Source organism: Bombina bombina, chromosome 10, assembly GCF_027579735.1.
Source record: "Bombina bombina isolate aBomBom1 chromosome 10, aBomBom1.pri, whole genome shotgun sequence".
Classification (NCBI taxonomy): Eukaryota; Metazoa; Chordata; class Amphibia; order Anura; family Bombinatoridae; genus Bombina; species Bombina bombina.
Window position 1 is genome coordinate 152,060,986 of NC_069508.1, and position 16,494 is coordinate 152,077,479.

The 16,494-nt window shown below is 40.6% G+C and overlaps 1 protein-coding gene across 4 annotated transcripts in view; it reads left to right on the top strand.

The window, feature by feature from the left end:
- Window positions 1–16,494, top strand: part of ERI3 (ERI1 exoribonuclease family member 3) — a 922,564-nt gene that overhangs the window by 266,089 nt on the left and 639,981 nt on the right. For all 4 annotated transcript variants that reach the window (XM_053693395.1, XM_053693393.1, XM_053693394.1 and 1 more), the window contains one exon: window positions 15,943–16,002. In XM_053693395.1, the coding sequence (XP_053549370.1) occupies window positions 15,943–16,002 (60 nt within the window). The remainder of the gene's footprint in view (window positions 1–15,942; window positions 16,003–16,494) is intronic.

A 16,494-nucleotide genomic window follows, 5' to 3' on the forward strand; every position in this document is an offset into this window, starting at 1 on the left:
TCTTTATATGACTTTAGATATATGCAGTATTCAAATATATAAACCTACCTTTAACAACACAGCTGTACATTTCTCATCCATTTGCTTATAAACACACCATCAGACCCATATAACCATTCCGCAAATTAGGTAACATCCTCCATTAAGTTGGGGCCACAAATTTAATAAGGGTGTGGTAGGGGGCATATTGAACCTTTGTAAGTAGGCTTGTAAAAAGTATTTTTATGAGGCCCTTTGGTTCTAAACATAGTTACCTAAGGCTACAGAATGGGATTTATATTAAGACTTTCTCGAGGAAGATTCCTCCATTCACATGTTTCCAAGGGTCAGACAAAAGGCAGTGTGCACAAGGCCTGGAGGTATGGAACAAATAATTTCAGTTCCAGAAATAGAAAGAACTCAAGGGTTTTAATCAAAACTCTTCATAGTTCATAAGAAGAAAGGAACTTTCTGGCCTATTCTGCATCTGAAAACCTTAAACAAACTTTTGTGAGGTCCCATCTTCAAGATGGAAATTATTCACACTATTCTACCTTTGGCACCAGAGGGTCTGTTTATGTCTTCAATATACTTAAATGATGCCGACTTGCATATTCCCAATCACAGAGATATTTTCAAGTTACTCATATTTTCTATTTTTGACAACCATCTTTAGTTTGAAGCTATGCCTTTTGGTCTGGCTGCAGCACCAAGGATCTTTATAAAGGTTCTGGAAACTCCTCTATCAGTGGAGAGAGGTCAACACATAGCAGTGACTCCTTATTTAAATGACATATTGGTCCAAGCTCCCTCTCTACAGTTGGTGGAGTCTCACACAGGAGGGTTCTTCAGAGCCATGGATGGAAGATAAATGTTTAGAGGGCATCCTTTTCTCCTTTGACAAAAGTCTCATTTCTAGGAGCACTCATAGATTTTATGGCCATGCAAATTTCTTTTATTGAGTAGCACAGGACAAAGTTGCAACAAGCTTGTGCGAATTTACAGACTCTGACTCAACCCTCGGTTGCTCAGTGTAGCGAAGTAGTGGTCCTGATGGTGGCAGCTACTGACAGTTTTTTTAGCTGGAACAAAATCACTGCATGATCTCAGCAATTCATACTCAAGTGGTAAACATTTGGGAGTCAGATTTTATCAACGGACAGGTTTTTAACCAGGATATAATCACTGAACCAGAAGGTATTCGTCAGATAGTAAGATGATGGGGCGTACCATACATTGATCTGATGGCCTCTCATCTGAATCACAAGCTTCCGAGATATTGTGCCAGATACCCGGGACCCTCAAGCGAATCTCATAGATTATATAGTAGTTCCCGGGTTGTTCAGGCTAATTTACATCTTTCTTTCCATTTGGGTTGCTATCCAGAGTGCTAGCTCGGATTAAGCAGGAATATGCAGCAGTGATTATGATTGCTCTTACTTGGTTCCATTGGACTTGCTATGGGGACTTGTTTCAATTGTTGAATTGCCCACCCTGGAGTTTTCATCTAAGGTAGGATCTTCTGTCACAAGGACTTTTTTTCCAGCAAGATCTAAAAGCTCTGAATTTGACAGCTTGGAGATTGAATGCCTAATTCGGAGCCTTAAAGGTTTCTCAGATTCAGTCCTTGACACTCTTATCCAGAAAAATATACCACAACGTATTGAAAGCATTTCTATCTTGGTGTGACAGTAAAGGTTTTTGTTGAAATTCTTTTTGGATTCCTAGAATATCTGCCAACTCATTGAAAGGGCAGATTTTAACTCTATTTGTATCATAAAAATATTGCAAAGTTGCCAGATTTCCAGACCTTTGTTCAGACCTTAATTAGGATTAAGCCAGTGATTAAATCGATTTGCGCACCATGGAAACTTAATTTGAAAAGGATTTTGTATGCTCCTCCCTCTGAGCATATGCAAGGTCTGGATATTTAACTTTTATCCTGGAAGGTTTTATTTATTTAGGTTATTCAACCAGAAGGGTTTCAAAGCTTTCTGCAGTCCTGTGTGAGTTTTCTTACTTAAAGGGACATAATACTCATATGCTAAATCACTTGAAACTGATGCAGTATAATTGTAAAAAGCTGACAGGAAAATATCACCTGAGCATCTCTATGTAAAAAAGGAAGATATTTTACCTCACAATCTCCTCAGCTCAGCAGAGTAAGTTCTATGTAAAAAGTTATACTTAACTGCTGCTCAGCTACAGGTAAAAAAAAAATGAAGAAATGAACAGCAGCCAATCAGCATCAGCAGTGCTGAGGTCATGAACTCTTTTACTGTGATCTCATGAGATTTGACTTAACTCTCATGAGATTTCATAGTAAGCTTCCTTTAACCTGAATAGGGAAATAATATGAGAGTGCACGAGGCTCATCCCCTTAGCTGTCCCAGGACAGACATACTAATATGCTGCTTAGAAGTCCTTTACAATGGGATGTGGCTACTGAGGAACTTTTGAGGTAAAATATCTTTCTTTTTTACATAGAGATGTTCAGGTGATATTTTCTAGTCAGCTTTTTACAGCTATGCTGCATCACTTTCAAGTGTTTAAACATTTGGGTATTATGGCCCTTTAATTTCTCACCAGGATATGGCAGTTGTAAGGACTTGCAATGAATTTTTTTTACCTAAGGTGGTTTCTTCAAATAACATTAATCAATTGATTGTATTTCCTTCTTTATGGCCAGCTCCTATAAATTCTAAGCAGAATAATCTGGACATGGCACAGGCCCTAAAATTATACTTAAACAAGGGCATATCTGTCATATTTGCTTTAAAGATTTTTTAGGACACTGCAAGGGACAGAAAGCTACAGCTTAAGCTACCTGGCTTAAAGGCACACTGAACCCAAATTTTTTCTTTTGTGATTCAGATAGAGCATGCAATTTTAAGCAACTTTCTAATTTACTCCTATTATCAAATGTTCTTCATTCTCTTGGTATCTTTATTTGATAAGCAAGAATGTAAGTTTAGATGCCGGCCCATTTCTTTCATGTAATTAGCAAGAGTCCATGAGCTAGTGACGTATGGGATATACATTCCTACCAGGAGGGGCAACGTTTCCCAAACCTCAAAATGCCTACAAATACACCCCTCACCACACCCACAAATCAGTTTTACAAACTGTGCCTCCTATGGAGGTGGTGAAGTAAGTTTGTGCTAGATTCTACGTTGATATGCGCTCCGCAGCAGGTTGGAGCCCGGTTTTCCTCTCAGCGTGCAGTGAATGTCAGAGGGATGTGAGGAGAGTATTGCCTATTTGAATTCAATGATCTCCTTCTACGGGGTCTATTTCATAGGTTCTCTGTTATCGGTCGTAGAGATTCATCTCTTACCTCCCTTTTCAGATCGACGATATACTCTTATATATATATACCATTACCTCTGCTGATTTTCGTTTCAGTACTGGTTTGGCTTTCTACAACATGTAGATGAGTGTCCTGGGGTAAGTAAGTCTTATTTTCTTTGACACTCTAAGCTATGGTTGGGCACTTTTTTATAAAGTTCTAAATATATGTATTCAAACATTTATTTGCCTTGACTCAGGATGTTCAACATTCCTTTTTTTCAGACAGTCAGTTTCATATTTGGGATAATGCATTTGAATCAATCATTTTTTTCTTACCTTAAAATTTGACTTTTTCCCTGTGGGCTGTTAGGCTCGCGGGGGCTGAAAATGCTTCATTTTATTGCGTCATTCTTGGCGCAAATTTTTTTTCTGTTTCCGGCGTCATACGTGTCGCCGGAAGTTGCGTCATTTTTTACGTTCTTTTGCGCCAAAAGTGTCGGCGTTCCGGATGTGGCGTCATTTTTGGCGCCAAAAGCATTTAGGCGCCAAATAATGTGGGCGTCTTATTTGGCGCTAAAAAAATATGGGTGTCACTTTTGTCTCCACATTATTTAAGTCTCATTATTTATTGCTTCTGGTTGCTAGAAGCTTGTTCACTGGCATTTTTTCCCATTCCTGAAACTGTCATTTAAGGAATTTGATTAATTTTGCTTTATATGTTGTTTTTTCTATTACATATTGCAAGATGTCCCACGTTGCAACTGAGTCAGAAGATACTTCTGGAAATTCGCTGCCTGGTGCTGGAGCTACCAAAGCTAAGTGTATCTGCTGTAAACTTTTGGTAGCTGTTCCTCCAGCTGTTGTTTGTATTGAATGTCATGACAAACTTGTTAAAGCAGATAATATTTCCTTTAGTAAAGTTCCATTACCTGTTGCTGTTCCGTCAACATCTAATACTCAGAGTGTTCCTGATAACATAAGAGATTTTGTTTCTAAATCCATTAAGAAGGCTATGTCTGTTATTCCTCCTCCTAGTAAACATAAAAAGTCTTTTAAAACTTCTCATTGTTCAGATGAATTTTTAAATGAACATCATCATTCTGATTCTGATAGTGGTTCTTCTGGTTCAGAGGATTCTGTCTCAGAGGTTGATGCTGATAAATCTTCATATTTATTTAAAATGGAATTTATTCGTTCTTTACTTAAAGAAGTCCTAATTGCATTAGAAATTGAGGATTCTGGTCCTCTTGATACTAAATCTAAACGTTTAGATAAGGTTTTTAAATCTCCTGTAGTTATTCCAGAAGTTTTTCCTGTTCCTGGTGCTATTTCTGAAGTAATTTCCAGGGAATGGAATAATTTGGGTAATTCATTTACTCCTTCTAAACGTTTTAAGCAATTATATCCTGTGCCATCTGACAGATTAGAGTTTTGGGACAAAATCCCTAAGGTTGATGGGGCTGTCTCTACTCTTGCTAAGCGTACTACTATTCCTACAGCAGATGGTACTTCCTTTAAGGATCCTTTAGATAGGAAAATTGAATCCTTTCTAAGAAAAGCTTATTTGTGTTCAGGTAATCTTCTTAGACCTGCTATATCTTTAGCGGATGTTGCTGCAGCTTCAACTTTTTGGTTGGAAGCTTTAGCGCAACAAGTTACAGATCATAATTCTCATAGCATTATTATTCTGCTTCAACATGCTAATAATTTTATTTGTGATGCCATCTTTGATATCATTAGAGTTGATGTCAGGTATATGTCTCTAGTTATTTTAGCTAGAAGAGCTTTATGGCTTAAAACTTGGAATGCTGATATGTCTTCTAAGTCTACTCTGCTTTCCCTTTCTTTCCAGGGTAATAAATTATTTGGTTCTCAGTTGGATTCTATTATCTCAACTGTTACTGGAGGGAAAGGAACTTTTTTACCTCAGGATAAAAAGTCTAAAGGTAAATTCAGGTCAAATAATCGTTTTCGTTCCTTTCGTCACAACAAGGAACAAAAGCCTGATCCTTCATCCTCGGGAGCGGTATCAGTTTGGAAACCATCTCCAGTCTGGAATAAATCCAAGCCTTTTAGAAAATCAAAGCCAGCTCCTAAGTCCACATGAAGGTGCGGCCCTCATTCCAGCTCAGCTGGTAGGGGGCAGATTACGTTTTTTCAAAGAAATTTGGATCAATTCTGTTCACAATCTTTGGATTCAGAACATTGTTTCAGAAGGGTACAGAATTGGTTTCAAGATAAGACCTCCTGCAAAGAGATTTTTTCTTTCCCGTGTCCCAGTAAATCCAGCGAAGGCTCAAGCATTTCTGAAATGTGTTTCAGATCTAGAGTTGGCTGGAGTAATTATGCCAGTTCCAGTTCTGGAACAGGGGCTGGGGTTTTATTCAAATCTCTTCATTGTACAAAAGAAGGAGAATTCCTTCAGACCAGTTCTGGATCTAAAAATATTGAATCGTTATGTAAGGATACCAACATTCAAAATGGTAACTGTAAGGACTATCCTGCCTTTTGTTCAGCAAGGGCATTATATGTCTACAATAGATTTACAGGATGCATATCTGCATATTCCGATTCATCCAGATCACTATCAGTTTCTGAGATTCTCTTTCCTAGACAAGCATTACCAGTTTGTGGCTCTGCCGTTTGGCCTAGCAACAGCTCCAAGAATTTTTACAAAGGTTCTTGGTGCCCTTCTGTCTGTAATCAGAGAACAGGGTATTGTGGTATTTCCTTATTTCGACGATATCTTGGTACTTGCTCAGTCTTCACATTTAGCAGAATCTCATACGAATCGACTTGTGTTGTTTCTGCAAGATCATGGTTGGAGGATCAATTTACTAAAAAGTTCATTGATTCCTCAGACAAGGGTAACCTTTTTGGGTTTCCAGATAGATTCAGTGTCCATGACTCTATCTTTGACAGACAAGAGACGTCTAAAATTGATATCAGCTTGTCGAAACCTTCAGTCACAATCATTCCCTTCGGTAGCCTTATGCATGGAAATTCTAGGTCTTATGACTGCTGCATCGGACGCGATCCCCTTTGCTCGTTTTCACATGCGACCTCTTCAGCTCTGTATGCTGAACCAATGGTGCAGGGATTACACGAAGATATCTCAATTAATATCTTTAAAACCGATTGTACGACACTCTCTAACGTGGTGGACAGATCACCATCGTTTAGTTCAGGGGGCTTCTTTTGTTCTTCCGACCTGGACTGTAATTTCAACAGATGCAAGTCTTACAGGTTGGGGAGCTGTGTGGGGGTCTCTGACGGCACAAGGGGTTTGGGAATCTCAGGAGGTGAGATTACCGATCAATATTTTGGAACTCCGTGCAATTTTCAGAGCTCTTCAGTCTTGGCCTCTTCTAAAGAGAGAATCGTTCATTTGTTTTCAGACAGACAATGTCACATCTGTGGCATACATCAATCATCAAGGAGGGACTCACAGTCCTCTAGCTATTAAAGAAGTATCTCGAATTCTGGTTTGGGCGGAATCCAGCTCCTGTCTAGTTTCTGCGGTTCATATCCCAGGTATAGACAATTGGGAAGCGGATTATCTCAGTCGCCAAACTTTGCATCCGGGCGAATGGTCTCTTCACCCAGAGGTATTTCTTCAGATTGTTCAAATGTGGGGACTTCCAGAAATAGATCTGATGGCCTCTCATCTAAACAAGAAACTTCCCAGGTATCTGTCAAGATCCAGGGATCCTCAAGCGGAAGCAGTGGATGCATTGTCACTTCCTTGGAAGTATCATCCTGCCTATATCTTTCCGCCTCTAGTTCTTCTTCCAAGAGTGATCTCCAAGATTCTGAAGGAATGCTCGTTTGTTCTGCTGGTAGCTCCAGCATGGCCTCACAGATTTTGGTATGCAGATCTTGTCCGGATGGCTTCTTGCCAACCGTGGACTCTTCCGTTAAGACCAGACCTTCTGTCGCAAGGTCCTTTTTTCCATCAGGATCTCAAATCCTTAAATTTAAAGGTATGGAGATTGAACGCTTGATTCTTAGTCAAAGAGGTTTCTCTGACTCTGTGATTAATACTATGTTACAGGCTCGTAAATCTGTATCTAGAGAGATATATTATAGAGTCTGGAAGACTTATATTTCTTGGTGTCTTTCTCATCATTTTTCCTGGCATTCTTTTAGAATTCCGAGAATTTTACAGTTTCTTCAGGATGGTTTAGTTAAAGGTTTGTCTGCAAGTTCCTTGAAAGGACAAATCTCTGCTCTTTCTGTTCTTTTTTCACAGAAAGATTGCTATTCTTCCTGATATTCATTGTTTTGTACAAGCTTTGGTTCGTATAAAACCTGTTATTAAGTCAATTTCTCCTCCTTGGAGTTTGAATTTGGTTCTGGGGGCTCTTCAAGCTCCTCCGTTTGAACCTATGCATTCATTGGACATTAAATTACTTTCTTGGAAAGTTTTGTTCCTTTTGGCCATCTCTTCTGCCAGAAGAGTTTCTGAATTATCGGCTCTTTCTTGTGAATCTCCTTTTATGATTTCTCTTGTTAAGTGTGTTCAGTCCACGGGTCATCCATTACTTATGGGATATATTCTCCTTCCCAACAGGAAGTTGCAAGAGGATCACCCAAGCAGAGCTGCTATATAGCTCCTCCCCTCACATGTCATACCCAGTCATTCTCTTGCAACCCTCAACAAAGAAGGAGGTCGCGAGAGGAGCTGGAGTTTTTACTTAACTATTCTTCAATCAAAAGTTTGTTATTTTAAATGGCACCGGAGCGTGCTGTTTTTCTATCTCAGGCAGTATTTGGAAGAAGAAACTGCCTGCGTTTTTTTTCTATGATCTTAGCAGGCGTAACTAAGATCCACTGGCTGTTCTCGACATTCTGAGGAGTAGGGTAACTTCAGAAACTGGGAATAGCATGCGGGGTCCTCCGCAAATGAGGTATGTGCAGTACTTTATTTTCTGGGAATGGAATTGACTAAGAAAATACTGCTGTTACCGTATGATGTAAGTACAGCCTTAAATGCAGTAGTGGCAACTGGTATCAGGCTGATAAATGTATGCGCAGTCAAGTTATTTTCTAGGGACTAGAATTTGACTGAGAGAATACTGTTAAAACTGAAATAATACTTAAGCCTTATCTGCAGTGGTAACGACTGGTAGCAGGCTTAGTGATAACTTTGCATGACATTGGAAAATGTTATTTTTTTAATAAAACGTTTACTGGCATGTTATTCGTTTTTGTGAGGTACTTTGGTGATAAATCTCTTTGGGCATGATTTTTTTTCCACATGGCTGACATATATTTTCTGCATGGAAACCGTTATATCAGGGCTCCCACTGTTGTGATAGGAGTGGGAGGGACCTTGTTTTAGCGCCTTGTTGCGCAGTTAAAATTCTAGCACAGTCTTCCTGCTTCTTCCTCTTTGATCCAGGACGTCTCAAGAGAGCACAGGGGTCTGCAAAAGTCATTTTTGAGGGAGGTAATCAGTCACAGCAGATCTGTGACAGTGTGCTTGACTGCGATTAAAAGCGTTAAATCTTAATTGATATCCGTTTTATCCGTTTTGGGTATTGAGGGGTTAATCATCCTTTTGCTAATGGGTGCAATCCTCTGCTAATTTTACACTTCTTGTTAAGAATTGTTTTAATTATATCTGTATTTTTAAAGCGCTGCAGCGTTTTTTATATTGCTTGTAAACTTATTGAAAGTGATTTCCAAGCTTGATAGTTTCATTGCTAAATCTGTTTAAACATGTCTGATTCAGAGGAAACTGTTTGTTCATCATGTTCAAAAGCCAATGTGGAGCCCAATAGAACGATGTGTACCAATTGTATTGATATTGCTTTGAATAAAAGTCAATCTGTACCGATAGAGAAACTATCACCAGACAACAAGGGGGAAGTTATGCCGCCTAACTCTCCTCACGTGTCAGTACCTGCGTCTCCCGCTCGGGAGATGCGTAGAATTGAGACGCCTAGTACATCTAGGCCCTTACAAATCACTTTACATGATATGGCTAATGTTATGAAAGAAGTATTATATAATATGCCCGAATTGAGGGGCAAGCGCGATAGCTCTGGGTTAAGGACAGAGCGCGCTGATGACACGAGAGCCATGTCTGATACTGCGTCACAATTTGCAGAACATGAGGACGGTGAGCTTCATTCTGTCGGTGACGGTTCTGATCCGGGGAGACCGGATTCAGAAATTTCAAATTTAAAATTTAAGCTTGAGAACCTCCGTGTGTTACTAGGGGAGGTATTAGCGGCTCTGAACGATTGCGACACAGTGGCAATCCCAGAGAAATTATGTAGGTTGGATAGATACTATGCGGTACCGGTGTGTACTGACGTCTTTCCTATACCAAAAAGACTTACAGAAATTATTAGTAAGGAGTGGGATAGACCCGGTGTGCCTTTTTCCCCTCCCCCGATATTCAGAAAAATGTTTCCTATAGACGCCACCACACGAGACTTATGGCAGACGGTCCCTAAGGTGGAGGGAGCAGTTTCTACGTTAGCCAAGCGTACCACTATCCCGGTGGAGGATAGCTGTGCTTTCTCAGATCCAATGGATAAAAAGTTACAGGGTTATCTTAAGAAAATGTTTGTTCAACAGGGTTTTATTTTGCAGCCTCTTGCATGCATTGCGCCTGTCACGGCTGCAGCGGCATTCTGGTTTGAGTCTCTGGAAGAGGCGATTCGCACAGAGCCATTGGATGAGGCTTTGCGCAGAGTTAGAACCCTTAAGCAAGCTAATGCGTTTGTTTCAGATGCCGTAGTACATCTAACCAAACTTACGGCTAAAAATTCCGGATTCGCCATACAGGCGCGCAGAGCACTCTGGCTTAAATCCTGGTCAGCGGATGTAACTTCCAAGTCTAAGCTACTTAACATACCTTTCAAAGGGCAGACCTTATTCGGGCCCGGCTTGAAGGAAATTATTGCTGACATTACGGGAGGTAAGGGCCACGCCCTTCCTCAGGACAGGGCCAAACCAAAGGCCAAACAGTCTAATTTTCGTGCCTTTCGTAACTTCAAGGCAGGAACAGCATCAACTTCCTCCGCTCCAAAACAGGAAGGAACTACTGCTTGTTACAGACAGGGTTGGAAAGGCAACCAGTCATGGAACAAGGGCAAGCAGGCCAGAAAGCCAACTTCCGCCCCTAAGACAGCATGAAGACAGGGCCCCCTATCCGGAGACGGATTTAGTGGGGGGCAGACTTTCTCTCTTCGCCCAGGCTTGGGCAAGAGATGTGCAGGATCCCTGGACGTTGAAGATTATATCTCAGGGATACCTTCTGGATTTCAAAACCTCTCCTCCACAAGGGAGGTTCCATCTTTCGAGGTTATCAACAAACCTAGTAAAGAGAGAGGCATTTCTACAATGTGTACAAGACCTCTTAATCATGGGAGTGATCCACTCAGTTCCGCGATCGGAACAGGGACAAGGATTTTACTCAAATCTATTTGTGGTTCCCAAAAAAGAGGGAACCTTCAGGCCAATCTTGGACTTAAAGATCTTAAACAAATTCCTAAGGGTACCATCGTTCAAGATGGAAACCATTCGAACCATCCTACCCATGATCCAAGTGGACTTAAAGGATGCTTACCTTCACATACCGATTCACAAAGATCATTATCGGTACCTAAGGTTTGCCTTTCTAGACAGGCACTACCAGTTTGTGGCTCTTCCCTTCGGGTTAGCCACGGCCCCGAGAATTTTTACGAAGGTTCTGGGCTCACTTCTGGCGGTACTAAGACCACGAGGCATAGCGGTGGCTCCGTACCTAGACGACATTCTGATACAAGCGTCAAGTTTTCAGAATGCAAAGTCTCATACAGAGATAGTTCTTGCATTTCTGAGGTCGCATGGGTGGAAAGTGAACGTGGAAAAGAGTTCTCTGTTACCACTCACAAGGGTCCCTTTTCTAGGGACTCTTATAGATTCTGTAGAGATGAAGATTTACCTGACGGAGTCCAGGTTATCAAAGATTCTCAATGCTTGCCGTGTCCTTCATTCCATTCCAAGCCCATCAGTAGCTCAGTGCATGGAGGTAATCGGCTTAATGGTCGCGGCAATGGACATAGTGCCATTTGCGCGCCTGCATCTCAGACTGCTGCAACTATGCATGCTCAGTCAATGGAACGGGGATTACTCGGATCTGTCCCCTTTGCTAAATCTGGACCAGAAGACCAGAGATTCTCTTCTCTGGTGGTTGTCACCGGTTCATCTGTCCAAAGGAATGACCTTTCGCAGACCAGATTGGACGATTGTAACAACGGATGCCAGCCTTCTAGGCTGGGGAGCAGTCTGGAATTCCCTGAAGGCTCAGGGTTCGTGGACTCAGGAGGAGAAACTCCTTCCAATAAATATTCTAGAATTAAGAGCAATATTCAATGCTCTTCTAGCTTGGCCTCAGTTAGCAAGACTGAGGTTCATCAGATTTCAGTCGGACAATATCACGACTGTGGCTTACATCAATCATCAAAGGGGGAACCAGGAGTTCCCTAGCGATGTTGGAAGTCTCGAAGATAATTCGCTGGGCAGAGTCTCACTCTTGCCACCTGTCAGCGATTTACATCCCAGGCGTAGAGAACTGGGAGGCGGATTTCCTAAGTCGCCAGAATTTTCATCCGGGAGAGTGGGAACTTCACCCGGAGGTATTTGCTCAACTGATTCGTCGTTGGGGCGAACCGGATCTGGATCTCATGGCATCTCGCCAGAACGCGAAGCTTCCTTGTTACGGATCCAGGTCCAGGGACCCGGGAGTTGTGCTGGTAGATGCATTAGCAGCCCCTTGGGTTTTCAACATAGCTTATGTGTTTCCACCATTTCCGTTGCTACCTCGACTGATTGCCAGGATCAAACAGGAGAGGGCATCGGTGATTCTGATAGCGCCTGCGTGGCCACGCAGGACCTGGTATGCAGACCTAGTGGACATGTCGTCCTGTCCACCATGGTCTCTTCCTCTGAGGCAGGACCTTCTACTTCAGGATCCTTTCAACCATCCAAACCTAATTTCTCTGAGGCTGACTGCCTGGAAATTGAACGCTTGATTCTATCAAAGCGTGGGTTTTCGGATTCGGTTATTGATACATTAATACAGGCTCGGAAACCTGTGACCAGAAAAATTTACCATAAGATATGGCGTAAATATTTATATTGGTGCGAATCCAAGAGTTAATCATGGAGTAAGGTTAGGATTCCTAGGATATTGGCTTTTCTACAAGAGGGTTTAGAAAAGGGTTTATCCGCTAGTTCGCTAAAGGGACAGATTTCAGAGCTGTCTATTCTTTTACACAAATGTCTGGCAGAGAATCCAGACGTCCAGGCCTTTTGTCAGGCTTTGGCTAGAATTAAGCCTGTGTTTAAAGCTGTTGCTCCTCCGTGGAGCTTAAACTTGGTTCTTAAAGTTCTTCAGGGTGTTCCGTTTGAACCCCTTCATTCCATTGATATTAAGCTTTTATCTTGGAAGGTTTTGTTTTTGATGGCTATTTCCTCGGCTCGGAGAGTCTCTGAGTTATCTGCCTTACATTGTGATTCTCCTTATCTGATCTTTCATTCAGACAAGGTAGTACTGCGTACTAAACCTGGGTTTTTGCCTAAGGTTGTTTCTAACAGGAATATCAATCAAGAGATTGTTGTTCCATCATTATGTCCTAATCCTTCTTCAAAGAAGGAACGTCTTTTGCATAATCTAGACATGGTCCATGCTCTGAAGTTCTACTTACAGGCAACTAAAGATTTTAGACAAACTTCTTCTCTGTTTGTCGTTTACTCTGGACAGAGGAGAGGTCAAAAGGCTTCGGCTACCTCTCTCTTTTTGGCTTCGTAGCATAATACGTTTAGCCTATGAGACTGCTGGACAGCAGCCTCCTGAAAGAATTACAGCTCATTCCACTAGAGCTGTGGCTTCCACCTGGGCCTTTAAGAATGAGGCCTCTGTTGAACAGATTTGCAAGGCTGCAACTTGGTCTTCACTTCATACTTTTTCCAAATTTTACAAATTTGACACTTTCGCTTCTTCGGAGGCTGTTTTTGGGAGAAAGGTTCTACAGGCAGTGGTTCCTTCTGTTTAATGTTCCTGCCTTGTCCCTCCCATCATCCGTGTACTTAGCTTTGGTATGGGTATCCCATAAGTAATGGATGACCCGTGGACTGAACACACTTAACAAGAGAAAACATAATTTATGCTTACTTAATAAATTTATTTCTCTTGTAGTGTGTTCAGTCCACGGCCCGCCCTGTCTTTTTAAGGCAGGTTCTAAATTTTAAATTATAACTCCAGTCACCACTGCACCCTATAGTTTCTCCTTTCTCGTCTTGTTTCGGTCGAATGACTGGATATGACATGTGAGGGGAGGAGCTATATAGCAGCTCTGCTTGGGTGATCCTCTTGCAACTTCCTGTTGGGAAGGAGTATATATCCCATAAGTAATGGATGACCCGTGGACTGAACACACTACAAGAGAAATAAATTTATCAGGTAAGCATAAATTATGTTTTTTCACCAGGATAAGGCGGTGTTGCGAACTTCTTTTGAATTTTTACCTAAGGTTGTGAATTCCAACAACATTAGTAGAGAAATTGTGGTTCCTTCATTATGTCCTAATCCTAAGAATTCTAAGGAGAAATCATTGCATTCTTTGGATGTAGTTAGAGCTTTGAAATATTATGTTGAAGCTACTAAGACTTTCCGAAAGACTTCTAGTCTATTTGTTATCTTTTCCGGTTCTAGGAAAGGTCAGAAGGCTTCTGCCATTTCTTTGGCATCTTGGTTAAAATCTTTAATTCATCATGCTTATGTCGAGTCGGGTAAAACTCCGCCTCAAAGGTTTACAGCTCATTCTGCTAGGTCAGTTTCTACTTCCTGGGCGTTTAGGAATGAGGCTTCGGTTGATCAGATTTGCAAAGAAGCAACTTGGTCTTCTTTGCATACTTTTACTAAATTCTACCATTTTGATGTGTTTTCTTCTTCTGAAGCTGTTTTTGGTAGAAAAGTTCTTCAGGCAGCTGTTTCAGTTTGAATCTTCTGCTTATATTTTCAGTTTTTTTCATTATAAAATTTAAATTATTTTGGGTGTGGATTATTTTTCAGGTGGAATTGGCTGTCTTTATTTTATCCCTCCCTCTCTAGTGACTCTTGCGTGGAAAGATCCACATCTTGGGTAGTCATTATCCCATACGTCACTAGCTCATGGACTCTTGCTAATTACATGAAAGAAAACATAATTTATGTAAGAACTTACCTGATAAATTCATTTCTTTCATATTAGCAAGAGTCCATGAGGCCCACCCTTTTTGTGGTGGTTATGATTTTTTTGTATAAAGCACAATTATTCCAATTCCTTATTTTTTATGCTTTCGCACTTTTTCTTATCACCCCACTTCTTGGCTATTCGTTAAACTGATTTGTGGGTGTGGTGAGGGGTGTATTTGTAGGCATTTTGATTTTGGGAAACTTTGCCCCTCCTGGTAGGAATGTATATCCCATACGTCACTAGCTCATGGACTCTTGCTAATATGAAAGAAATTAATTTATCAGGTAAGTTCTTACATAAATTATGTTTTTTGGTGAACAACCTGGGTTCTTGCTGATTGGTGGATTAATTTAACCGACCAATAAACAAGTTCTGTCTAGAGTCTGAACCAAAAAATAGCTTATATGCCTTCTTTTTCAAATAAAGATAGAAAGAGAACGAAGAAAAATGATAATAGGAGTAAATTGGAAAGTTGCTTAAAATTGCATGCTCTATCTGAATCTTGAAAGAAAAAAAATTGGGTTCAGTGTTCCTTTAAGCAATTTATTTTTAAGGCTTACCTGGTCATGAGGAAGACTGCCCTAGATCGTATAACAGCTCATTGCACTCAATCAGTTTTTACTCCATGGGCCTTCAAGAATGAAGCTTCTGTTGAACAAATTTGCAAAGCAGCTACTTCACTTCTTACAGTTTTACTAAGTTTAATCATTTTGATGTGTTTCCTTCTCCTGGTGCTGCTTTTGGGAGGACAGTGCTATGGGTAGCAGTGCCTGGTCAATGATTTACATGACTTAACTTCATGTCCCACTCTTTCATGGTGATCTCATGGATTCCACAGATTGGGTATTAAATACCACATCTGATAACTCTTAACTACCTTATGAAAGAAAATAAATTCATACTTAACTGATAAATGTTTCTTTCATGGTGGTGAAAGTCCATGAGACCACCCAATTTCTCAATTCAATTGGTGGCTGTTCTAGTTTGCGCCTAATTTACTCAGCTTTGTTCTTGCTGGCTTTTCTGTTACTCTCCCTTCTTGGCCATATGTTTGACTGAGTTGCACAAGGAAGTAAAATGGATTAAAAGCTCTTGGTATGTTGAGTATTTGTTGGCGCCTCCTAGTGTACTGGAGCTTAATCCTACATGTGGGATGCCGGTATGCATACATTTTGTTTTAAAACATAACATTTTGAACAATGCATCTTTTGGTGCATATACTGAGTGGTTAATAAGGTGTGAATGTTGCCTGGCCTAAACCTCTAATGCACAGTAGCTTGTTTATTATGATGCAGGCATACAGAAATGTATTGATGTTACCTTTACACTTTGTTTTTTTTTTATGTGATTTGCCTCTGTTTCTGTAAGTCATAAAAGTGATTTATTTATTGTAGCTTCTCCAACTTACTTATTTGTGTTACAATTTTTCTCTCAGTTGACAGGAATTATCCAGGACATGGTAGATGGACAGCCGACTCTCAGTCAAGTTCTAGAGGTGAGTGACCTTTTTGCACACCTGTCGTCATCACACCCTCTTTCAGTATTTCTTCATTAAAGTAATAACATGTTCTTTCAGATTCAAAGGCTGAGCAATATTTTAGTTAAAGAGACAGTCTAGTCAAAATTAAACTTTCATTATTCAGATAGAAAATGTAATTGTAATCAACTTTCCAATTTACTTTTATCATCAAATTAGCTTTTTTCTCTTAGTATTCTTAGTTTAACCTAAACCTAGGCAGACTCATATGCTAATTTCTAAACCCTTGAGGGCTGCCTCTTATCACAGGCTTTTTAAATTCCTCTTCAACACAAAGAGACAAAGTACATGTGGGCCATATAGATAACACTGTGTACAGGCACAGGGAGTTATTTAAGATTTAGCCCAACACAGTGCTAACTGCTAGACATTAAATAATAAACATGTCATGTGATCAGGGGGCTGGAAGAAGGTTCTTAGATACAAGGTAATCACAGAGGTAAAAAGTAT